This window comes from Halichoerus grypus, chromosome 8 (genome assembly GCF_964656455.1).
Source record: "Halichoerus grypus chromosome 8, mHalGry1.hap1.1, whole genome shotgun sequence".
NCBI lineage: Eukaryota > Metazoa > Chordata > Mammalia > Carnivora > Phocidae > Halichoerus > Halichoerus grypus.
In genome coordinates, this window is record NC_135719.1 from 130603621 (window position 1) to 130630547 (window position 26927).

The window sequence follows — 26927 nt, forward strand, 5'->3', positions numbered from 1 at the left end:
TTTCCAAATGTTTCCTTTTCCCCTCCCTTTGCCAGAAACATCAAGGGGATATTTTTTTTTTTCTAATGCTTACCATTAGAACCTGTTTGAGCTCCTGGAGGTAAATCTTACAAAATTGTGGAGGTCTCCCTATGACCAGGTCCCCCTGGAAATTTATCAGCACTGTGCCTCCAGCAATCCCAGTATAGGTTTCCTACCCTGACACTGGTTCTCCCTGTGGTTTCCACACATCAGTCTCTGCTCTGGGAGTCGGGGACTACCTTCATTTGCCTGGCTGTCTTGGGAACAGCAGTTTGCCCTGTGTCTTCCCTTCTCCTAGAATAGTTGTTGAGTTTTCAGTCTGTTCAGTCTGTTTAGCTTTTCACTTATTGTTAAGAGGGAGAAGTGACTTCCAGGCTTCCAGAACCAGAAACCAGAAGTTCCAAATGCATTTCAATGACTGCAAAAATTAATAGTTCAAAGAATTCAGAGATCAAGGAAATAGATTGTTGAGAAAAAAACCCCTGCAGCCTAGAACGGAAACACACAATTTTAGTCTAATATCTTTAAATAAGGTAGTAAATGGATGATATGTGATTACTCATATTTATATGGCAAAAACAGACCCATGAAGAAGATGGTAAGTGTAGTGAGGCATTGTCTTTTTGCAAAGTGAGTTGGGACACCTTCTTCCCTACAGGATTCTATCAAGCAGTTGCAATATCAACAAAAGGAAGTCAAAAATGGAACACCTCGAGATGCTTGGGTGGCCCAGTTGGTTAAGCGTCTGCCTTCAGCTCAAGTCATGATCCCAGGGTCCTGGGATGGAGTCCTGCATTGGGCTGCTTGCTTAGTGGGGAGCTTCTCCCTCTGCCTGCCACTCCCCCTGCTTGTGCTCTCCCTTTCTTTCTCTCTCTCTCTGACAAATAAATAAATAAAATCTTTAAAAAAAAAAAAGGAACATCTTGGTGGACAGACATCCTGAAATGCATGAAGATGTCTTATTACCTATAAGGAAAATAATCTCGGCCTTCTGAAAAGTATCCAAAAAAGCAAACTGGAAGAAAAGCGACAACCTTTAAGTTGCATATGCGATAAAGATGTCACAAGAGAATTAGCTCTTTGTCAGTCAGTTATTTCCAAACTGTAGCAAGTAGATGATAAGCTCAAGATAATGACTGAAGAGATCTTTGGTTGGACAAAAAGATTGTAACCATACCACTATTTTTAATCTTTAAGATATATCACATGCATTTAATGCTCTTAATATGCTCTTCGTATATATTCCAATGGCGTTCCAAGACATTTCCATTGACATGTGCATGATGTGTATTCAGTAGTCCTAATAAACTTATGAAAATGTTATATTGCCCTCCAGTTAATAATTTGAATATGATGTCAAACAAGGCATACGAGTTCACTGCAAATTCAAAAATGATGTTTGAAGTTTTATTTTCTGCATTTGAATCTCACTCTCAATTCTTGTTTTGTTGGGGGAAAACTGTATGTTTGTTTTTCCTTGATTATGTATGATAAAATATATATCATAAGGACCAGCATGCTTTTAATAATGTATTGTTTGTAATTAAGGTGATTTATTATAAAAATCCAATGATTAAAACTCTAATTGTGTAAATGTTATTTTCACAGGAAGTTTACAGAGACTCATCTGAAAACCATTCCCAGTCTTGCATTTTCAAATCTGCCCAATATTTCCAGGATGTAAGTCATTTTTTAAAATATAAATAAAAGTTTGCAACTGTGCCATGTTATTTTTTAAATGTGTTTTATCAAGACAAATACTTGATATATATTGTACTTGTATAAGTCAATATCTACATCTCCAACGTATGTGAAAAATTTATGTACAAGATGTTTATTTGATTTTGTGACATCTCTAATCCCAAATTCCTAAATGCTTTCTTTCTAATGCAAATTTGGTCTTGAGAATTTAATAATTCTCAATGTATTTTAATGTATCTTGGGATGTGGTAAAACCTTAGCCAGGAATCTCCCCCATAAACAGATTTATATATCAATCTCTAGTCCATCTCTCCTAGTTACCAAAAAGTTGATTTTACCACTAGGAAAATGTTTACATTTGGTCAGAAACATAGGTAATGATGTCAAACTTCTCTCACTTAAAAAAAAAAAAACACAAAAATAATTCTAAACCTTAGAAAACTGAATTGCTATACACTCAAGAGCAAGGATAAAAAGGACTTCCATATTGAGTTGACAAGAGTATAACTGTATATGAAATGAACCAGGGCCTTATTTTGTTTAATGGATTCTGACAAGCAATGAAGATAATTCAGGCACACTAAATGACAATACAACCAGGAACAACCTGTATTGATTTGGGCTAAATTCATTCATTTCATGACCATTTATTGTCTATTGTGTCATTTCAGGGGGATTTGACATTTTTAGTTGTTACTAGAGGAGGGGACTACTGGCATCTCCTGGGTAGAGCAAAGGATCTGCTAAACACCCTACTGGGCACAGAATATCCTTCCGCAACAAAGGATTTTCTAGTCTCAAAAGTCAGCAATGCTGAAGCTGAGAAACCATCCCGCTAAACATCTCTGCAGTTTTTTATTCTCCTGACCAGCGTTTCCTTTTTCAAATTCTCGTCTTCTTTGATTTCCTGGATATTGCTGTCATCCTTCTTTTTAACATCTTACCTTAGCTACTCTTCCTCAGTCTCCTTTCCTAGCTTCCTATTCATTTCATTCAATTGTTTAAAGATCAGTTCATTCTTTATTTTGTCTCAGTTCCTTTATACCCTCCTCTCCTTGAAGGAACACTCCCATTCCTTTGGCTTCACTATTATGTAACACAACTAATTCCTAAATGAACATTTCCAGCCCTGATTTGTTCCTACAAGTCAGGCCTGCTTTAAAAGCTTCCTTCCGGGGCACCTGGGTGGCTCAATCGTTGGGCGTCTGCCTTCGGCTCAGGTCAAGATCCCGGGGCCCTGGGATCAGGCCATGCATGGGGCTCCCTGCTCCGTGGGGGGCCCACTTCTCCCTCTTCCACTCCCCCTGCTTGTGTTCCATCTCTCGCCATGTCTCTGTCTGTCAAATAAATAAATAAAATCTTTTTTTATTTTATTTTATTTATTTATTTATTTATTTATTTATTTATTTATTAGAGAGTGAGCAGGAGAGAAACAGCATGAGAGGGGAGAGGGTCAGAGGGAGAAGCAGGCTCCCCGCTGAGCCGGGAGCCCGATGTGGGACTCGATCCCAGGACCCTGGGATCATGACCTGAGCTGAAGGCAGTTGCTTAACCAACTGAGCCACCCAGGCGCCCCAATAAATAAAATCTTTTAAATAAATAAAAAATAAATAAAAATAAAAGCTTCCTTCCAAGTATCATCATCTTGATGTCCCACAGTCACTTCAAACAGCAAATCCAAAACAAACCCATCATCTTCCTGCTAAACTGTTCCTTTTCCTTCTCCCTTTAATGGCATGACCATTTAGTGACCTATAAGCTAAACACCTCAAATTCCCCTTTAGCTCTTCTTTTTCCCTCAATTCCTATATAATTGCCTATTTGGTGCCTCTACTTGGATGTCCCAATAGCTTGACCATTACTTTATTCATTCATTCAACAAATATTTATTGAGCCCTACTTTGTGTCTGGCGCTTTGCTAGATGCTTCACATACAACAGCTGACAATACTCATACAGCTTCCACTTTCATTCCTAAGAGAGTGATAGTGCTATGATAGGGTCAGTCATAGAGTGCTATAGAACTCATACAAGAAGCATGTTACCTGGATGGAAAGTGTGGTCAGGGAAGGCTTCCTGGATTAAATGACACCTAACTTTTGATCTGCATTATCTGGATGGTGGGATGGGCAGGGGGAGGTGGAAAGATAGTTCCAAGCAGAAGGGAAAAGCTGGGCTGTTGGTTAAATTAAAATAAATTTGTTGAGGCCGGAGCTTAAGCTGGGAGAAGGGCAGTAGAGAAAAATGAAACCAGGGAATAAACAAGTTCAGGGCCTTGTGAACCATGTAAAGCAGTTTGAAATCTTCCCTAGGGGCCAACCCACTGAGTGGTTATAAGCAGGGAAGTGACAGATCAGGTGTTTTAGAAACGTTCCCCTGTGCTGTGGAAAGGGAGTCAAATGGAGTAAGACTGGAGACAGGAAGCTAGTGAGGAGGTTGATGCAGTGTCCTGGGAAAGGGGATTGTGAACTGAGTGATGATGGTTGAGGGAAAACAAAGTGGCCGTGTGTGAGAAATAAATAGGAGAGAACCAACAAACTGGAAAGTTGATTGATTTGGAGGTGGAGAGGGATGGAGAAGAATTTCATCCAAGTGTCTGACTAGGACATGTGTGTAGCTGATGAGCATATTCGCTGCACTAGAGAAGTTTTCTGTGGATTTGCTGTGGAGGGTCAGGGAGCAAGTTAGGAGTTCAATTTGGGGCACATGGCATTTGAGGTGCCTTTGAGGCATCAAGCAAGCTATGTCCAGCAGACATCAGGACACAGACATAATTTTTTATTCATGCATTTGACAAATATTTATTCTGTTCTAAGAGATGAAGATACATCAGGAAACAAACAGACAAAGATTGATGCCCCTATGGAGTTTACATTTGAATGGAAGGAAATGGGCAATAAACCAAAACCATAATAAATATATACTAGTTTAGAAGGGAATAATGGATATGGTAAAAAGAAAAAAGCAAAGTAGAGGAAGGAGGACTGGAAGTGCTGGGTATGGGGGATGCTCAGGGAAGACTCGCGTAGGGGTTTTTTTGAGATTTGAGAGTCATAAACAGGCAGATGTAACTGAGACCAGGGAAGGGCTTCAGTAGAGAGGGAGAGGCTAAGGAGAGTGAAGAACAAACAACTTTAAGGCATGAGGTCCCTGAGAAAGCAAGAAGGGATGGTATCCAAATAGAGCAATTGACTTGCTACAGGAAGATTGTCATCTTTTATACTGTCACAAGAAAGTAGTAGTAAGGGAGGAGGCAGGTACAGGTAAATTAATAGGCTTTGTGGTGGAGAATTCTAGGAATTCTTATCTCAAGGTTTCAGTCTTTTCTACAAATTATTAAAAGATAATCTGCTAATATTGAGGGTGAAGAGTTAGAAATACGAGGTTTAAAATAAAAGTGATGGGCAATAAAAGAGGGAGGGTTGGCTCCTGCCAGGACACCCAGGCAGATTTGAAGGACTTGTTGAGACTTCCTCCATGGAAACTATGCTGGATTCTCCAGTCTGGTTAAGTGTTCCCTGAACCACATTAGTGCACTTATCACTCTACATGTTAATCCCATTTACTTACCTATATTACCCACTACTGTGAGTTCCTTGAAGCTAGGGAACAGATCTGTTTTGTCAATGCCCATTTACTGACATAGAGTAAATATTCAACAGATATTTGTTGAATGAAAGCACACAGATATACATAAGTAATCGTTAAAGATCTGGTATGTCTAGGGGGCAAGAGAGAAATCATTTGGGTGATCCTAGATAGGTTTGCCTGGGACAGGACAAATTTCCACCTATTATTCAGGTATAATTATTAATAGCAGCCTGTGTAACTCACAAAAATATCCTAGTTTGGATGATAAATGATATGGTCACCCTAGTGATTACATAAGACTTATAGGCTAAAGAAGAAATTTGAGGAAGAGGTGGGATCTGATTTTTCTTGTTTATAAAAATGGGATAAGCAAGCAGGGAATCACTTCTTTCATCCCACTGAATAAATGGTTCCTACATGTTGTCTTCACAACTGAGCTGTAAGAGCCCTTTGAGGATGTATAACTCATTTGGAGAACTGGAACTTCAGTTATTATGACATGGGCAGAATGACCATCCCAGTAACCCCTTGAGAAAACTTCACCTTCTAAACTAAGAAATTCAGTAGAAAATTTAGAGCAATAGGTATGATGTAATATTTAGGAAAACAAGTTTGCAGTCTTCAAAATTAATCTTGTCCTTCAGATGGCTCAGCTTCATCCATTATAAATCTCTGCGATTTCTACACAATAAATTAATCTTTTCAATGCCTTCCATTGTTTCCACTATGTTAAAGATATATTTGGATCAAAATAATTTACATAATGTTATCCACAAGTGGCAATGGCTTGGGAGACCTGATAAAGGATAATTGTTTGGAGAATAGATAAATCAAAACAGAAAGTACAGGACCATTAGAATATTCACAATGACCATGGCAGAAACTCAAATGGAACAGTCAGAACTCCTCTCATAAACATTGTATTAATGAAAGTATTTTGCTGACAGACTTAATTCAAACTATAGATGAGTGGTCCTCAACCCTGCCTGCACATTGGAATCATTGAGGAAGCGTTTTAAAAATAAAAGTATTTGCACCTCATCCCTCATAAACTCTGACTTAATTATCCTGGATTATGTCTTGAACATATGTAAATTTTAGAAGCTTCCTGGGTAGTTCAACTCTATGGCCAGGGTTGAGAATCTCTGCTGTGACTACAAGTGGATACCATTTATTAATTCTTAGTTTTCCCAAATATCAGAGATGCCTCTCAATAAAAAACAATCATTGAATTTGGCTGCATTAGTCATTCTCATTACAGGAATAGAATTTGTGGAGACTCTTCAAAACAATATTCCCTCTGTATTCTTGACAAGTTGTACTTAGAAGTTTCTCTTTTCTCTTTTCATACTTAAAACTTTTATTTGAGTTATCTTTTGCTTACAAAGTTCAAGACAAATCTTGAATTTTCTGCTTCATCAAAATAAAGAAGAGAAGTCTTGAGTGGATATGTAGTCACCACCCTATGGAATGTTCCACTACAGAATTATAGATTTCTCATCTCTGAAACTGTATTTCTAATCCCATGCTATCACATACTCCATTAATAATGCCTCTTTTTTAATTCTTGTGTTATTTTCTAATGTCTTTCATTTTCTGCTATTTTGAGTAACTCATCTATTCACCCATTCATTCATTACCTTAACACATATTTATTGAGAGTCTACTACATGCCTTGCACTATGAAAGGCACTCAAAATTCAAAGGCCACCCAAAACAGACACAGTTCTCCAATTCAGAGAATATATAGCCTAATCAGACAACATAAATCAAATATTATCCAAACAGTAAGACAGTTGCACTGTGATAATTAGTGAAAGGAGTTCTTGGTGTAATGAGGTATACTAAGGGGAAATTTGACCTAATTGGGAAATTTGGGAAAAGCTTCTGAAGGAAGTATCAGTTGAGTGAAACCTTAGAGATGAATAGGACCTAAAGAATTGGGAAGCTTTCAGGTATCACGGGATCTGAAAAAAGTATAACTAATTTTAACATAATTAGGGAGAAATCATGTTGCCTGATCTGGGAAGCCCTGGACAAAGAAGTTTTATTAAGATTAATGTTTGAGATATGTATGGCATTCACAACCCGACTAACTTTCTACTTTGCTTTATATTTTTGTGACATTCAGCTACTTGTCAATAGATGCAACTCTGCAGCGGCTGGAATCACATTCCTTCTACAATTTGAGTAAAATGACCCACATGTAAGTACAATGAAAAGTGCAGCATAGACTCCACCATAGCCAGTCTTGATTGATAATTCTAGGGCTCTAGATGGTTGTAACAGCTGGGTTTTTGACCATGGGTCAAAACTTCCATTTATGATTAAATTCTTAACTGGTTCTCACAGTTTGTTAATCCATCCAAAATTCCACTTCCATGGTTGAAAGGTAAAGACAAAACTAGAAGTTCTCTTCTTAAATTGTCATTTCATTCTATTACTGCTATGTCAGCAGATTTCATTGGTGTGGATGTCAATGAGTCAATAAATATTTACTGACTACTGACTTGATTCCAGGACTGTGCAAGATTCTGCAAATCTAACATTTTTTCTCAATTAGGAAAGAGAAATGTAGTTTCAAGGGATTAGAAAAGAAGTGGGTTTAGGAACTCTGGCCTTGGAGTTGGTTAGAATCAGATCTGAACCCTGGCTTCTCTGCCCATTCACTACCTAACCTTGCACAATCATGTAATCTTTCCTAGTCTCACATTCCTTATTTGTAAAATAAGGGTAATAAGAGTTTCAACTTCATATGGTTAGTATAAATATTGAATGATATAATGCATGTAATCCTGTGCCTAGCACATTAAAACCAGGCAGTGCACTTCATAAGTAATTATTCTGTTTTTATTTCTCTAGTACATTACAATCAATTAAAAGTTGTACATAATCACATTACATTCTTCTAAGCAGCCATTTAATTTTATGAAATACTATGAAATATTAATTATTTTCTTGAAGAAATAAAAATACGTATTATCTATGTTCTAGGGGCACCTGGATGGCTGTCAGTTAAGTGTCTGACTCTTGGTTTTGGCTCAGGTCCTGATCTCATGGGTCATGAGATCGAGCGCCCCACGAGGGTCTGCACTCAGTGGGGAGTCTGCTTGAAAGATTCTCTCCCTTTGCCCCTCCCTCTACTTTTTTATCTCTCAAATAAATCTTTAAAAAGAAATCTTACTATGTTCTAGATGTTATACTAAACATTTTTTTCTGTATTTAAAGGCTCAAAAAACAAACCTATCAAGTAGAGATTATTTTTTTCCATTATTTATATAAGAAAAACATAAATTCATAGAGGATATATATGTTTTCCTTAGTCACACAGTTATGAGGAGGTAAGAGCAGAATTTTTATACCTTAAATGTCTTACTCAAAAATTCTTACCCTATTCTCTACATTATACTGCTTTCAAGGACACTGAGGCTCAGAATGTTACTTCCAGCTATGGTAGGCAAGCTTACATCAGATCAATCATTATCTGAAAGTAACTAGAGAAGATAGATAGGGAAAAAAAATCTTTAAGTGGATTTAAGGGGAGAGAAGCAAATCCCAAAAACAACATTTGATTGTTTTCCTCTTGAGGTATTCTGTGAATTATAAGCAATAACTGAGAGACTGATGTTGAACAGAAGTTTAGGAAATCTCATAGGGCTAGCAAACCAAAAACTGGAGTTCAGGGCTTACAAAGTAAGATGGCTCCTTAGTAAACAAACATCACAAGATTTTAACTCGGATCCCTAAAAAGCTTCATCCCAGAAGTATGGAATAATGGGAAATAGATCAGCCCTCATGAAGGCTAAAGCCTAGCTTTAAATCAATAAAAATAACAGGCATACAAAACAAAACAAAACAAGATGGAAAAAAATCAAGAGAAGAAAACAAACAACAGAAAATGATTAGAGAAGATTCAAATATTGGAGTACTGGAGTTATCAGGCACAGACTTTAAAGTAACTAAAATTAAGATATTCAAAATTTTAAAGACAAGATAGAGAATTTCAAAATAGAATTAGAAACTATAAAAAGGATCAAATCGAAACAAGAACTTAAAAATTCAATAACTGAAATAAAATCTAAACACATGAGTTTGACAACAGATTAGACACAGCTCAAAAGAGAATTAGTAATCTGGAAGATAAGTCAGACGAATATATCCAGCCTGCAGCATGGAGGAAAAAAGAAAATTTAAAAATATATGGCACAGTAGGGGTGCCTGGGTGGCTCAGTCAGTTGAGAGTCTCTTAGTTTCAGCTCAGGTCATGATCTCATGGGTCATGAGATTGAGCCCCATGTTGGGCTCCATATTCATCAGGGAGTGTGCTTGAGATTCTCTCTCTCTCCCTGTCCCCCCCCATGCTTGAATGCATGCATTCTCTATCTCTATCTCTCTCTCTCTCCCCCTCTCCCTCTCTCTCTCTCTGTCTTTCTCTCTCTCTCTCTCAAATAAATAAATCTTTAAAATATATGATACAGTAAAAAGTCTAACATACCTATCATTGGGTCCCAAAAAAAGAAGAGAGAAAGAATGAGAGAAGCAATATTTGAAGAGAAGTTTCTAAAACTCATAAGGGAATTAAGTTGCATATATAAGAAGTACTGCAAACCCCAATAGGATAAATACAAAGAACCACATCAAGGTACATCATGGTAAAGGTATTAAAAACTAAAGACAAGGGGTGCCTGGGTGGCTCAGTCAGTTAAGGGTCCAACTCTTGGTTTAGGCTTAGGTCATGATCTCAGAGTCCTGAGATCGAGCCCCACGTTGGGCTCCCCACTCAGTGGGGAGTCTGCTTCCTCTCTCTCTCTTTCTCTTTCTCTCTCTCTCCCCCTCTGCCTCTCCCCCCACCCTTGCATGCTCTCTAAAATAAATAAATAAATCTTAAAAAAAAAAAAAACCCAAAGACAAAGTGAAAATTATTAAAAGCATCCAAGGGGGGGCAATACACACAAACTTTCAAAGAAGTAGCAACAAGATTGATAGCTGATTATTCATTCAACAGAAAAGATAGGATCCATAAAATCAATAGAAAGATACCTACAATGAGAACAACAAAAATAACAATGGTAAATACCTGCCAACCCACCAAAAGTATTCTTTGAAATTAAAGGCAAAAGAAAGACATTTCAAGCAAATAAAAATCAAGAGAATTCATTACCATGAGGTTCATATTAAGAACCTACTAAAGGGAATTTTAACGTTAAAGGAAAATAATGCTAAATGGTAGCACAGAAGTACAGAAGGAAATGAAAAACAAGAGAAAAGGTAAATAAAAATGAACCTTGGCTACACAAAACAAAACAAAAAATATCTTACTGGGCTTAAAATATAGGCAATCCTTGCACGGCATGATGGTGCAGGATCATGAAACTGCATGCTGAAACTATGCAAAGTGATCTTAATAATCAGTGAAAAAAGTTGTGATTGTTTGTGACTTTTAAAAGTTTTTATCAAAACAGTAAAACCTTTCTTTCTATTGGTTATAAATGTATAGGAAAGGAAAAATAGTAAACTGATACTTATTTAACACACTGTAAATTTATTTTATTTTTTTAAAGATTTTATTTATTTATTTGACAGAGAGATAGAGAACACAAGTAGGCAGAGTGGCAGGCAGAGGGAGAGGGAGAAGCAGGCTCTCCGCTGAGCAGGGAGCCGGATGTGGGGCTCGATCTTAGGACCTGGGATCATGACCTGAGCCGAAGGCAGCCGCTTAACCAACTGAGCCACCCAGGTGCCCCAATACACTGTAATTTTAAACTTTAAAAACCTTTAGAACTAAAATGTTTTATTTCATTGTAAAAAAAAAAAAAACGTATCAAGCGTAGTTTGAACATTGCATGCCTTTTTTCTCTTTGCTATGTAACTTGCAAGAGCATCATATCAATGTCTTGGCAAATTGTCATACTTCTTTCTAGATCTGGATCAGCTTCCAAAATTTAATTCTCTGTTCTTTCAATGTCATAAAATATTTCTAAGAGTTCCTTTAATGTGATTTTTTTTTATCAGCATCATTTCTTTTGGGACATCTTCATCCTTTTATTTGCAACCACTTTTCTCATTGATGTCAATAATTTGCCTTCACTAAGTTCTTTTGATTGAATATCTAGAGTCTCTCAAACAGTGGCAGTATCAACATTCACGAGGTCAGCTATTTCTCCTATGACTCCATTTACATATAATTCAAATTTCACTTCCAGCATTATCACATTCTGTTTCTTTGCTGCTCTTTCATCTCAGCTGGTCAGTTCCCTCTTTCAATTATCCATTTCTATAAAATGTCATATGGGTTTATCACTGGAAGACAAGGAGGCAACTGAATAACAGATGTTCAGTGACCAATCACCAATGACTTTGAAAGAAGTGGTATAATTGGTCACCTATCATGATATGCATTTGTTATTTACATAGTGATGCACATACTGAAGAGCTAACAGCAAAGTTTGTACTCTGTGCAGTTATTCACAGTTAATATATTATGGTAGCCACAACTTGAACTATGTTGCCAGGACCAGCTATTATTTAAATTTAACTAAATAATGGTAACTTCATATTATGCATATTGGAACCATGCAAAGCAAGGACTACCTATAGCCTCAAAATTAAAATACACAAATAAACAAAGGATGGGAGGGTTATAAATGGTGTTAAAGTGTTCTAAAGTCTTTGAGTTGTCTGAGAAATGTTAACAGTACTAACTTATATTAGATTTTTATAAAGAATGAATACATTTTTTTAGTATTTATTTTTTAAATTCAATTAAGTATAATGTATTATTAGTTTCAGAGGTAGAGTTCATTGATTCATCAGTCCCACATAGTACCCACTGCTCATTACATCATGCGCCCTCCCCAATGTCCATCACCCAGTAACTCCATCCCCCAACCCAGCAACCTTCAGTTTGTTTCTTATGATTGATTGAGTCCCTTATAGTTTGTTCTTCCTCTCTGATTTCTTTTTTTTTTTTTTAAGATTTTATTTACTTATTGACAGAGAGAGACATAGCGAGAGAGGGAACACAAGCAGTGGGAGTGGAAGAGGGAGAAGCAGGCTTCCCGCTGAGCAGGGAGCCCAATGTGGGGCTCAATCCCAGGATTTGGGACCACGACCTGAGCCGAACGCAGACGCTTAACGACTGAGCCACCCAGGCGTTCCCTCTCTGATTTTGTCTTGTTTTATTTTTCCTTCCCTTTTCCTATGATCCTGTTTTGTTTCTTAAATTCCACATTTGAATGAAATCACATGACAATTGTCTTTCTCTGATTGACTTATTTCACTTAGCATAATATCTTCGAGTTCTATCCACATCATTGCAAATGGCAAGATTTCATTTTTTTGATGACTCAGTAGTATTCCATTGTGTGTGTGTGTGTATATATATATACCATATCTTCTTTATCCACTCATCTGTTAATTGACATCTGGGCTCTTTCCATAGTTTGTTGTGGACATTGCTGCTATAAACATTAGGGTACAGGTGCCCCTTCAGATTACTACATTTGTATCTTTGGGGTAAATCCCTAGTAGTGCAATTGCTGGGTCATAGGGTAACTCTATTTTCAACTTTTTGAGGAGCTTCCATACTGTTTTCCAGAGTGGCTGCACCAGCTTGCATTCCCACCAGCAGTGGTAAGCGGGTTCCCCTTTCTCTGCATCCTCACCAGCATCTGTTGTTTCCTGACTTTTTAATCCAGCCATTCTGACTGGTGTGAGGTGGTATCTCATTGAGGTTTTGATTTGTCTTTCCCTGATGCCAAGTGATGTTGAGTATTTTTTCATGTGTCTGTTGGCCATTTGGATGTCTTCTTCGCAGAAATGTCTGTTCATGTCTTCTGCCCATTTCTTGATTGGATTATTTGTTCTTTGGGTGCTAAGTTTGATAAGTTCTTTAAAGATTTTAGATACTGGCTCTTTATCTGGTAAGACATTTGCAAATATCTTCTCCTATTCTGTAGGTTGTCTTTTGGTTTTGTTGACTGTTTCCTTTGTTGTGCAGAAGCTTTTTATCTGGATGAAATCCCAATAGTTCATTTTTGCCTTTGTTTCCCTTGTCTTTGGAGACATGTCTAGGAAGAAGTTGCTGTGGCTGAGGTCAAAGAGGTTGCTGCCTGTGTTCTCCTCTAGAATTTTGATGGATTCCTATCTCACATTTAAGTCTTTCATCCATATTGAGTCTATTTTTGTGTATGGTGTAAGGAAATGGTCCCGTTTCATTCTTCTGCATGTGGTTGTCCAATTTTCCCAGCACCATTTGTTGAAAGACTGTCTTTTTTCCATTGGACATTCTTTCCTGCTTTGTCAAAGATGAGTTGACCATAGAGTTGAGGATCAATTTCTGGGTTCTCTGTTCTGTTCCATTGATCTATGTGGCTGTTTTTGTGCCAGTACCATACTGTCTTAATGATTACAGCTTTGTAATAGAGCTTGAAAACCGGGATTGTGATGCCACCAACTTTGGTTTTCTTTTTCAACATTCCTTTGGCTATTCAGGGTCTTTCTGGTTCCATGAAAATTTTAGGATTGTTTTTTCCAGCTCTGTGAAAAAAGTTGATGGTATTTTGATAGGGATTTCATTGAATGTATAGATTGCTCTAGGTAGCATAGACATTTTAACAATATTGGCTCTTCCAATCCATGAGCATGGAATGTTTTTCTATTTCTTTGTGTCTTCCTCAATTTCTTTCATGAGTGTTCTATAGTGTTCTGAGTACCTTTGGTTAGGTTTATTGCTAGATATCTTATGGTTTTAGGTGCAATTGTAAATGGGATCAACTTCTTAATTTCTCTTTCTTTTGTCTCATTGTTAGTGTATAGAAATGCCACTGATTTCTGTGCATTGATTTTATATCCTGCCACTTTGCTGAAGTACTGTATGAGTTCTAGCAATTTTTCAGTGGAGTCTTTTGGGTTTTCCCAAAAGCATCATGTCATCTGCAACAACAGCGGTGATAGTGGACATCCCTGCCGTGTTCCTGGCCTTAGGGGAAAAGCTCTGTTTTTCCCCATTGAGAATGATATTTGCTGTGGGCTTTTCATACATGGCCTTTATGATACTGAGGTATGTTCTCTCTATTCCTACACTGTGAAGTAAAACTCTTCAAGAAAAGATGCTGTACTTTGTCAAATGCTTTTTCTGCATCTATTGAGAGGATCATATGGTTCTTGTCCTTTTTTTTTTTTTTTATTAATGTAGTGTATCACATTGATTTGCAGATGTTGAACCACCCTTGCTGCCTAGGAATAAATCCCACTTGGTAGTGGTGAATAATCCTTTTAATGTACTGTTGGATCCTATTGGCTAGTATCTTGGTGAGAATTTTGGCTTCCATGTTCATCCGGGATATTGGTCTGTAATTCTCCTTTTTGGTGGGGTCTTTGTCTGGGTTTGGGATCAAGGTAATGCTGGCCTCATAGGAAGAGCTGGGAAGTTTTCCTTCCATTTCTATTTTTGAAACAGCTTCAGAAGAATAGGTATTAATTCTTCTTTAAATATTTGATAGAATTCCCCTGGGAAGCCATCCAGCCCTGGACTCTTGTTTGTTGAGAGATTTTTGATTACTGCTTCAATTCCGTTGCTGGTTATGGGTCTGTGCAGGTTTTCAATTTCTTCCTGTTTCAGTTTGGGTAGTTTATACATCTCTAGGAATTCATCCATTTCTTCCAGATTGCCTAATTTGTTGGCATATAGTTGCTCATAGTATGTTATAATTGTATTTCTTTGGTGTTGGTTATGAACTCTCTTGTTTCATTCATGATTTTATTTATTTGGGTCCTTTCTCTTTTCTTTTTGATAAGTCTGGCCAGGGGTTTATCAATCTTATTAATTCTTCCAGAGAACCAGCTCCTACTTTAGTTGATCTGTTCTACTGTTCTTTTGGTTTCTATTTCATTGATTTCTGCTCTGATCTTTATTTTTTCTCTTCTCTTGCTGGGTTTAGGCTTTATTTGCTGTTCTTCCTCCAGCTCCTTTAGGTGTAGGGTTAGGTTGTGTATTTGAGACCTTTCTTGTTTCTTGAGATAGGCTTGAATTGCTATATACTTCCCTCTTAGGACTGCCTTTGCTGCATCCCAAAGATTTTTTAACAGTTGTGTTTTCATTTTCATTTGTTTCCATAATTTTTTAAATTCTTCTTTAATTTCCTGGTTGATCCATTCATTCTTTAGTAGGATGCTCTTTAGCCTCCATGTATTTGAGTTCTCTCCAAACTTCCACTTGTGATTAAGTTCAAGTTTCAAAGCATTGTGATCCAAAAATATGCAGGGAATGATCCCAGTCTTTTGGTACTGGTTGAGACCTGACCTGATCTATTCTGGAGAATGTTCCATGTGTACTCGAGAAGAATGTATATTCTGTTGCTTTGGGATGGAATGCTCTGAATATATCTGTGAAGTCCATCTGGTAGAAAATCTGGTGAAACCAGAACATTCCACTCCTACTTTGGAGAAGGGCTATTATACAACATTCAGTCAGCTGAAGATGGATTGGTAGAGAGATGTCTATATGTAAGTTTCAAGTCATTTTTGCTTGTGCAGAATCATCCAGATCTTCCCAAGACTGAATGGGCAGTCCTGTGGCTTTTTTCCTTTTCCATATTCCCAAAAAGGCTACATGAGGTTCAACTCTTGAGGAGCCGCTTACAACAGCAATTCCTTAGGAGCCAACATGACAGGTGGATCAGATTTCCCTGTGAGAAACAAAACTGGCCACCTATTGCAAAATATCAAAAATGGACAAGTCCTTCTTTCCTTTTGCTTCTGATTATGTACAATATGTCTCCTTTCAAGACTCTTATCCCCACCATACTTATTCCTTCACAAGTCTAAACCTTGAGGTTATATGAAAAAGACTGACATCAAGAAAAGAAAACTCAATTCAGAAATTAAGAAAACTGGAAGGTATGCAGTACACCCCAGAGCATCTCAACAATCCCTGCTATATTATAATTCAGTGTACTGTTACAGTCCAGAGATAAACACTGGCAGCTTAGAGTTCATTTTTACCCCCTCTGGTGGTTAAAGGGTACCAAATAAATACTGGGCAAGAGGAGTTTGCTGGGAGAGTTAGAAATAAAAAATTAACCAATTTTTATCCCTGTGATAATTCAATGCCAGTAGAAGGCAAGTACTGAAGAAGAGAAAGAACAACTTTCATGCTAAAAAAAGAATTCCTCTAATCATTATGTCACCATCTCTTATTAAGAATCCAGGGAATCCCAGAAATAAAAAATGAGTTTCAGAAGACCTCTGAGGTACTTTAAAGCCTTAACAAATTACAGTAATAATAAATTAGCTATTGCTCTCCAGAGGCTTACAGAGCAGCAGAAGCATGGAAATCAGGTTCAAAAAGTTATGTACAGATTATAAGCTTCTGGAGCTGCTCAGCCTTCTCTAAAGTTTAGTTGAATCTCCAAATATCTTTAAAAAGACATACAATTTAATGCAGATGGAGTGGATCTTTTGTTTAGTGGTAGTGTGAAAGCAGGGGCAGCAGCTGGTCTTCATCCTTTTCAAACTCAGGTTACATTAATAAGTACATTAAGACAATACATAAAAGAAATACTACAGCAAAGGGGGGAAAAAGCCCAAACTGACAAATACCTCAAGGAGACTAGGTTCTCTTGCAGCCTTTGACTTGGATCTCCCTCTCAGTTTTTCTGTGGAGATGTGTAAGAGAACATTTTTTCTCATAGAATGCTAAACCATGGCATCGAATGGACAAAATGGTTATCAAGGGACTGTAAAAATCTGGCTCCAAGGAGTCTAGGACATGTAAGGGTAATTCAGAGGTATACTTCTGATTTGGGACAAATTCTAGACTAAAGAAATGATCATCGTGGGTAAATGTTATAATAGATGAAAGTAATTCCAATTTTTTTTTTTTAATGTTCTACTGACTTCAGCTATCAATCATCTCTGGAAGCTCAAGCAGAAGGTCATCTTCATCTTTCCTGGGATCCAAGTCGATCTCAGCTTCTAATTTGCCTCCTGAAATCTCCCATATTAGTTTCTCAAAATCACCCTCCACAGAAAGCAGGGGCTTTCTTGTTGAGGTGGAGCTGAGTCGGTGAATTTTCGCAGCCATCTGGGATGAAGAAGGGCTAGATACTTCCGGTGGGGAGGAATCTGAAGAGGACTGAGGTGGAGGCAACACAAGAGGGTCTCTAGTTATTTACATCTCAGGCATATTGACTGACTTGTCCTCAGAAAGGAGTGGGATAACCGCCACAGCCGCTTTTTGCTGGGGCCTCCCTGGAGGACGCCGCTGGAGCTGAGTGGCTTCACAGCTGCCATGACAGCAGGGTGGACCTCCGCTGCCTTGGCGCTTGGGGGCCAGTTTGCGGGATGAGACAACTTTAACCACAGATGGCTTCACATTGACTTTGGGTTTAGCTTTACCCCTTTTTTCCAAGGTCTGTGCTGCACATCTCACATTCAGTATTGAGTCCCCAGTGCCTGAGGTTTCTACCTCTGCCTTTTGGGACGACTTTGTGGGAAGCCGCTCTGTCAGGTGCCGTGTGATGCCCACCCAGTAGTGAGCACTGGCTTCTCTGCTATCTGAGTATTGCAAGAGTCTACATCTCCCCAAAGGGGTGTCAAAATTGATTTTTCCTTCTGTGAGGTTTCCCTCTCCAGCTGTTTCAGCATGTGCTTCTCTCTCATGGTCTCACGTCTCTTGACTTGAATTTTAGTGATGCCAACTCCTGTGGTCTCTACTGAAGCCTCTTTAGCCTCTGTTCTAGGAACACTGCTCTGGGAAGCAACCTCACTTCCTTCTTGAAGTTTCTTCTCTTCTTTTTTTTTTTTTTTTAAGATTTGTTAATTTATTTTTTGACAGAGAAAGAGACAGCGAGAGAGGGAACACAAGCAGGGGGAGTGGGAGAGGGAGAAGCAGGCTTCCTGCTGAGCAGGGAGCCCGATGCGGGGCTCGATCCCAGGACCCTGGGACCATGACCCGAGCCGAAGGCAGACACTTAACGACTGAGCCACCCAGGCGCCCCTCTTCTCTTCTTTTATACCTGTTTTTTTGTGTGTGTGTGATTCAGAGGAGCTGCCTTGCCCCTGGGGGGTGGCCTCAAGCTGAGGCTGGGAGCTGGTGCTGCTCTCAGAGCTCTGCTGTGCCCGCAGTGCCATCTCCTGTTTCATTTCCTCCAGCATCTTGATGAGCACCTCCTCCAGAGACTGTCCCACCTGCGGGCTCCTCTGATTGTCCTTTGCTCTAACGAACTATAGGAGGCAAAACCACTGTCTTTTTAATTTCACTATTGGTCTTTAGCTTGATGCAACTTACATCCTTTTTGCTTTTTTGTCTCTCTGCTTCCTGCTGCCGATGTTTCTTTCCAGCCAGGACCTCAGAGAAGGTTTTGATTCAGATAGTGGAAGGGCTTCTTGTTCCTAAAGTAGAATCATCAACTTTTGGAGGTCCTTCTGTCTTGAGTTTAGGTTGCAATTCTCCACGTTTCTTACTAGCTTTTTCAAGAAGAATCTCTTCTAATGTCTTCACATGGATCTCACCAACTTTAGTGACTCTCTGCTGACTCCTCAATGTTTGGAGCAGCTGACATGCCTAATCGCTCCTTCAGAGACTTGGAAACGTGAGCTTTCTTTGGTGCTTTGTCAGCGTTCATAGTTTCTGTAGCTTCTACTTTCTTCCCTAACCTCTGTGCAAGGCTACGCTTTAATGGAGGATTGCTGTCCTCACCTACTGAAAATTTTCATTTTCCCAGTCTCTCAGTGAGACTCAGTCTTACCAAGGGTTCTTCTCCTTGTTTGCTGGAAAGAATTACTGTCCTCACTATAGTCCAGACATTCTCTTTTTCAAAACCTGGAATGGGCTGAGGTTGGAGTGAAAGACTGGAAACTCCAGAAGAAACTTCACCTTGCTTCTTGGATTTTTCCTTCATTTTCTTTGACTTAATTTCCTCAAGAGTTTTTATTCCAAAATTCAAACATTCACCTTGTTTCAAATTGACCCCAGGTTTTTGGGCAGAGGCTGTCTGTAATCCATTATGAACTTCGGAAGGCAGTTCCAGGATGGGTGTTTTGGTTTCATCACCTTCCTCAGAAAACCGATCATCATCATCTTCATCATCAGCTGCAGCATTGATTACAACTGGTAGATGGGTGGGGCTAGGAACATTTTCTAAACTTTCTACTTTCATAACACTTCGCAGCTGAGGGGAGGGATTAGACTGGACAGACAATTTGTTCTGTTGAACTGTGAGCTGGTTAGCCTTCACTTCCTCTTCTGGTGACTCAGGCACAGTGGACAACACAGTTTTTTTGGAGGTAGGAAAAGGCCATCAACATAATCTTGTGACGGAGAGCGCAGTTTAGTTTCTGACATCCCACTGGCTGATTTTCCCAGTAACAAGGAATCTCACTACATTTTTTGTCAATCTCCACGTGCCAAAACCTGCATACCTGTTGAAACCAGCGCCCTTCTTGCCATAATGTGCAAACAGTTTCATTTCCTAGTGCAACCTCACAGTGACGGAAGGGACAGCCGTCACCTTTGGTACATGTAGAATAGGAAAAACATAAAAATAAAAAAGCAGTATTCTCCTTGATTAGGCAGGCTGGGTAGATCCTCAGATCAGAAGCGGCTTCTTGAAAACAAGCCACTGCTTCCTCAAGGCAAGGACCAGCTCCAAATCCTCTTGAAATGGGTTTAATCTTCCAAAAGACAACTCAATCACAGAAATCGTCTTTTAAAATGCAATCATTAGCTGGTTGCTCTCAACAGGAACCTCTGTGTCTTCCCTGAGTTCCAATCTATTACCCCTTTTACTCACACTTAATATGAGTCAATTTTCCAGGAAATTTTGGGGAAGGGAATATCCCCAAATCCTAAAAAGCATCGCTACCACTAGTCCTACAGCCTCCTTCTCAAGATCCAGAATCAAGGCCTGCAAGATGTCAACAACATGGGCCTTCCCCCAGGAATTCGCACCAATTATGGGAGTGTAGGGGGTGTTCTTCAAGACGGTTTCATCAGTCTGAACCGCCGACACTGTCCCCAACTCCTGCTTGCTGCCACGTCTTCCTTCTTTCTTCGCTGCTGCCACCCGCCCTCCTCACAGCAGCAACACCCTAACGAATACATGTTTTAATCCATAGGGCAACAGCTAAAATAATTGTAAAAGAATAGATAACTAACAAGCTAATAGTAGTGAGGAACAGAATAATAAAAATTAATTACTACAAAGGGCGCACAGGTGGTTCAGTCTGTTAAGCATCTGACTTTGGCTCAAGTCATGATCTCAGGGTCCTGGGATCGAGCCCTGCCTCAAGCCCTGTGTTGGGCTCTGCACTCAGTGGGGAGTCTGCTTTCCCACTGCCGCTCCCCCTGCTTGTGCTCTCTCTCAAATAAATAAAATCTAAAAAAAAATTACTACAAAAAGGGCAAGAAATTAGAAGTAATGAAGAACTTCTAAAACAAATAGTAGATTTAACACCAAATAATCAGTATTTACATTAATTGCATTAAATGTAAAAGGACTTAATATTCCAGCTACAATACAAAGATTTCCAGGTAAGTTAATAAAATAAAAAAAAATTCAGCTGTATGCTTCTCACAAAGGACATACTTTAAATACAATGCTATAAAAAGACTGAAAGTATAAGGATAAAAATATTAACATGCAAACAATAACCAAGAGAAAATAGATATAAATATACTGCTATATATTAACCCTGAAGTCTTACTATATATAAAAAGGGAAATTTTATTATGATAAAAAGGATTACTACAGAGAGATACAATGATTCTAAATTTTAATATCTGTAGGAGAACTTCAAACCATGTAAAGCAGAAATTGACAGAACTGAAAAAATAAAATAGATACCCACCATCATAGTGGGGATTTGTTTCAATAGAGCTTTATCCGATAGAACATGCATACAAGAAAAGTAAAAATACTGATAAGAAATTAATAAGGTTTGAACAACATAATTTGCAAACTTAACCTTATTGACTTATATAAAATATTGTATCCAACAATTGCAGAGTACATATTCTTTTCAAGGACACATGGAACATTTATCAAAATTAACCATATGTAGGGCCATGAAAGCAAGTCTCAATAGCTTACAAAAAATTAAAATCAAGTTCTCTGACTAGTAAACAATGCACTTCTAAATAACCATGAGTCAAAGAAGAAATCACAGTAGGCACTAGAAAATAGTTTTAGCTAAATGACAATAAAAAAATGACAAATCAAAACCCATGAGACGCAGTTAAAGTCACACTCAGAAGAAAATGCATAGCTTTAAAAAGACAGAGATTTTGATTCTCTGCCCCTTTCTCCAAAAAAAAATCAAAGAAACTAATTTGTAACAAAGCTCTATATACACCCTGCAGCTCTTAAAAGCAACTGTTTTGTTATGATTATGGCCTTTTCTTCATAAAGTTTCTAGTTGTTAACATTTCTCTTAGAAATACCAACTTTCTCCCTCTGAGCAAAAGAGTTAATTTCATAGAGCAAAGAAAACTACTAAATACAAAAACTAAAAAGAGGATGAGTTTGGAAGTGGGTTTTTAAAAGGATATTTCTCTTATGTATATGAGGTATTCAGTCTAATATCTTAGAAAATAAGAGAATAACACATCTTGCATTCTCCAGATTTGTCTAATATATATCCTACATTATTATCTGCAAATGGTTTTAGTTGGCACAAAGGGTAAGTAAAGACTTCTGGACTCCTGCCACACAAATGCTTAATACCTTTATTTTGTAATCACTTATTAAGCAATGACTATAAACAAAGCATTATGCTACTCGCATGAGAGAAACAGAGCTGAAAAATCTCTCTTCTTCCCTCAAAGAACTGAGATAGATGGAAAGCATGAGACCAAATATCAATATAGAATGATTTATCTCATCTACTCATCTACTGTCAACCCAACTTCCCTGGCACTCCCAGCAGAGAGCTAAAGCCCTCTGATTTATTTATAAAGCAGAGCCCTTCACCAGGTTGGATTTGCTACAAGCATAGATACTGAACTAAGGTGTGCTGATGGCCAATGCCATTGCATATTGCTAGCATTTACTGAAAAGCCTCAGTGAGAACATTAGCAGTTAAAGAACCTAATGTTACTCTTTTGCATGGATGTTCTTCCTCAGAGGCCCTCCCTCTCTCCCTGTCCCTTTTTCGTCGATGTGATTGGTAAATTGGCTGAGTTAGGGCTATGGAAGGACTCGGAGCTCATCACCCCCACTTCTAACCATCCCTTCACTGCTTTTTCAACCTTCTCCTGCTAATGCACTATATGCTTCCTATGAGCCGGCTTCCCAGTTCTTGCTTAGATTGTGCTGATAGGACTTGCGATGGTAGAAAATATGCGCTAAAATTGTTGGTGACCTAGAGCTGGCATTCCAAAGATAAAAAGCTACCTATTCAGGCAATTAATACAGTTACGTTTAACACGGTGCTGAAACTATGGTCATTACATCTTACAGCTAGACACAGGATTCAAAATAGTGGACCATTCTATTCTTACCGGAACCTTCTTCCCTTGACCTCTGAGATTCCACACTCCTGGTCATCCTCTACCATCTTGGTTGGTCTTTCTCATTCTCCTTTGCTAGTCCATGCTCCTTCCTCACTTTTAAACATTGGGGTTCCATATGACCCAGACCTGTGTCTTCTTCTCTTCTTACTCTACAATTCTCCCCCCCGTGACCTTATCCAACTATTCTCAAGTTTACGTACCTAGTCCAGGTCTCTCGTTTTGGCATTGGGCCATTTACCTGTCGGTCTCCTTGCTATCTCTTCTGAGATGTCTCACATATATCTCACTACTTAAATGCCCCAAACAAATCAGCCTCTCCCTCTGATCTACCACTCCTCCACTATTTGCTGAGCTGGTACATGGCACATCCATTTATCATACTGCATATTTCAAATACCTGAGGGGTATCACTGTACCTTCTTTCCTTATCACCCACTTCTAATCCTTCACCATGTCCTGTTGATTCTACTATGCTAATATACAAAAAATGTACCCTCTTCCTCTCCACTGCCATGACCTACACACAAGCTGTCATAATTTCTGGGAATTATCACATGGAAATGGAGAAGGGCTTAGCTGAGCTTTTTTTTTTTTTTTCTTTTTAAGATTTATTTATTTATTTGAGAGAGAGCAGGGGGTAGGGGCAAATCAGGACTTCAGAGGCTAAGAATCTAGTATATACCAAGAGCTTTGTCAGACTTTATACTTTTTCTTTTTAAAGATTTTATTTATTTATTTGATAGAGAGAGCAAGAGAGCACAAGCAGGGGGAACAGTAGAGGGAGAGGGAGAAGCAGGCTCCCCACCAAGCAGGGAACCCGATGCGGGGCTCAATCCCAGGACCCTGGGATCATGACCTGAGCTGAAGGCAGACACTCAACCAACTGAGCCACCCAGGCGCCCCAGACTTTATACTTTTTGACCTAGTAATTCCACTTCAATAAATTTTCCCTAAGAAAATAAATAGAGGAGTGAGAGTTTACATAAAAGCCCTTTGTCTCATCGTTAATTTATAATAGCAATAACTGGGAAACTATTCAAATGCTCAGCTAGAAGGGTCTAATATGAAATACTAAGCGACCATTAGAAATCTGTTGTCACAGACCATTTAATCCCAGAGGAAATACTTTTGACATAATGCTGTTTTAAAAACACAAAACATACTTAAAGACAGGAAAAAAACTGATTTTCTTTATATCATGGAATAATGAGAGGTTTCACATCTTTTGATGTGAATGTGTTTAAAACTTATTACAATGTATACGTATTATCTTTATAGTCAGGTGAAATAAACTTTTTAAAAAATTAAGGCTTCCTTCAATATACATCAATCTTAAAATTAATACTTGATGTAAATTAATACTACATGGGTGACTTATTATGTGATAAAAAACCTATCAGAAAATGTTACTTTAAAATTAATGTACTTAATTCTTAGTCCCAGTTTTCACCTCAGTACTGTGCAGTATTTAAGGTATTTAAGGTAACAAAATTATGGCTTTGCCAATACATACATACCTTCTTTTTAAAGTAGTTAATTAATTAGTTATTACTTCTCTCTGCCTCCCAGAGCACACGGTAAAGTTGCACATAATAAATGTCCAATAATTATTCCTTTAGTTTTAACCAGTCTCTCTCCACTCTCCACACTAGAGCGAGCTGACCTAGGCAAAGACAGAGTGGCCTGCCTCCTAATTTTTTTTTTTTTTTTGAACTAACGGTACTTAAAAGCAGACTAGAAAAAAATTAAAAATCAAATTGAAGTAAGTTGAAAAGAAGCTGGGGGATGGCCAAGATCTAGGTTTTGGGCTCTTATTCACATTCGGTTTCTTATTTTACACAATGTAGTCTTACACATTATTGCATTTGTATTTCTTAAAATTCCAACTATGCCAACTGGGGCAGCTTCCCTTCTCTTCAGATATCTTATTCCAGTTCAGGGTCCTTGCCTGTGCAAGCCTGCAACCTTCTCATGTCCGTTGGCCCCATCTTACTTTGCAGGTAAAAAGCCAAGTCAGTTTCATTCTTGCCCTCAATTTGTTACCCAGCTTGGCATGCTTTCTCCTCATGAACTGGGGGCGTTGAGGGTGTGGGTAAATATCTCTAAGGCTAAGGATCATAGTCAAATGCCATGATCTAATGCCAGTTGAATAGTTAAGAGAGAAAAGGGGGCACAGGACGATGGAAGGAAAAAAAAGTTGGAAAGTTCTTTAAGAGTAGAAGGATGTAAGCCTTCATTTCTCTTCCCTTTGCCTCTCTCTCCCCGACCTGGGGACTCTCTCCTGTCACTTTGCTGATTTCCCAAACTGTGTGGGCTGCAGGCTGGTGTGCTAAGTACCCGCCACAACACCAGCTGAATTGAACAAGCCAATTTCTCTGTTCTTTGCTCTTACTAAGAATGAACAAACGGGGGCACCTGGGTGGCACAGTGGGCTAAGCATTGGACTCTTGGTTTCAGCTCAGGTTGTGATCTCAGGGTCATGAGATCAAGCCCCCCCACTGCCACTTCCATTGGCATCTGTGCTCAGTGTGGAGTCTGCTTAAGATTCTCTTATCCCTCTGCGCTGCCCACCAACATTCACTTGCTCTCTCTCTCTCTCTCAAATAAGTAAATATATCTTAAAAAAAAAAAAAAAAAAAAAAAGGAATGGATAAATGTTTCCCAGAAGAAGAAAAAGCCCAGAATCTTGTCATAGGATTAAATGAACCTAATGTATGCTAAATTATTGATCTGCTGGTTTGTGAAAACACTGCACACTTGGTTATCGCTGTTACACTTGTCATTGAAATGTCATTGAAGGGCGCCTGGGTGGCTCAGTTGGTTAAGCGACTGCCTTCGGCTCAGGTCATGATCCTGGAGTCCCAGGATCGAGTCCCACATCGGGCTCCCTGCTCGGCGGGGAGTCTGCTTCTCCTTCTGACCCTCCCCCCTCTCATGCTCTCTGTATCTCATTCTCTCTCTCAAATAAATAAATAAAATCTTTAAAAAAAAAAAGAAATGTCATTGAAATGTCCATTTTATTTGAAATCCAATGAAGGGAAATTAAGCAATAAGGAGTATTTAAATTTCTTTTTAGTTCTGGTGGATGATCTCCTTTAAACACCATTAAAAAATAATAAATGAAGCAGTATTGGGAGTTAGAAGTCCTAGGTTAAGGCCCAGGGTTGCCTCTGTGTAACAGGAGATCAGTCACTTACTCTTGCTAAATGTGTCTTCATTGTTTTGTCTGCAAAATGAAGAGGATTATTACCTGCTACACTTAAGTAAGTTCTCCCACCCCCTCATGGGTAGAGCCATCTTGAGTGATAAGTATACCCAGTCCCTGGTCACCCTGTAATCTCCAAGGCTGGGCTTTTCTAATCAATAAGCTTCAAGATCCTCAGATATTTTCCTGACACAGCTAAATTGCCCCACTCCATAGAAGAGCATATTTGAAGATTGAAGGGACTATCTGGCACTTTATATATTTTTTTAAATTTTTATATAGAATATATATTCCTTTGTGTTTTTTTTTTAAATTGGGGGAATTTTTTTATGCCTTTTATTTCATTTTTTTTTAAATTTTAAACAAGATAAAATAGGGTATCCTGGGTGGCTCAGTTGATTGAGCATCTGACTCTTGGTTTCGGCTTGGGTAATGATTTCAGGGTCCTGGGTTTGAGCCCCGGCAAGGTGGGCAGGTGACCACTGGGCTCCTTTCTCAGCTCAGGGAGGAGTCGGCTTCTCTTCCTCTTTTTCCTGCCCCTCCCCTCGCTCACGGCTGCATGCGCTCTCTCTCTAAAATAAGTAAATATATCTTTAAAAAAAAATAAGATAAAATAAAAAGTGAAAAGTACACATTCCTAGCTTCCAAACCTACCTACCAGAGACAACCACAATGAACACTATGCTCTGTATTTTAAGAATTTTATCGATGCTCACTGTATTCGTTTGGGTAGGCTAATAACTGTAAGAAATAGACAAAAATAAAACTCTGTAACAGCCCTAAGGGAACTGAAGGTTATTTCTTGCTCATGGGACAGTACTGGGTAGAGGGGCAGGCGGGCAGGCAGGTCGGTGCTCGTCCATGCAGTCGCTCAGGCTGCTGATCCAGGGGCCGT

At 38.7% G+C, this 26927-nt stretch overlaps 1 protein-coding gene and 1 pseudogene across 15 annotated transcripts in view; one reads left to right on the top strand and one right to left on the bottom strand.

Annotated features, from left to right (window-relative positions):
• TSHR (thyroid stimulating hormone receptor) overlaps positions 1-26927 on the top strand; it is a 155321-nt gene that overhangs the window by 81093 nt on the left and 47301 nt on the right. For 13 of the 15 annotated variants that reach the window (XM_078054049.1, XM_078054052.1, XM_078054048.1 and 10 more), the window contains 2 exons: positions 1630-1701; positions 7444-7518. In XM_078054049.1, the coding sequence (XP_077910175.1) occupies positions 1630-1701; positions 7444-7518 (147 nt within the window). The remainder of the gene's footprint in view (positions 1-1629; positions 1702-7443; positions 7519-26927) is intronic. The other 2 variants (XM_078054054.1, XM_078054055.1) reach the window with 1 other exon arrangement.
• Positions 17212-22871, bottom strand: LOC118536825 (zinc finger CCCH domain-containing protein 11A pseudogene; annotated as a pseudogene).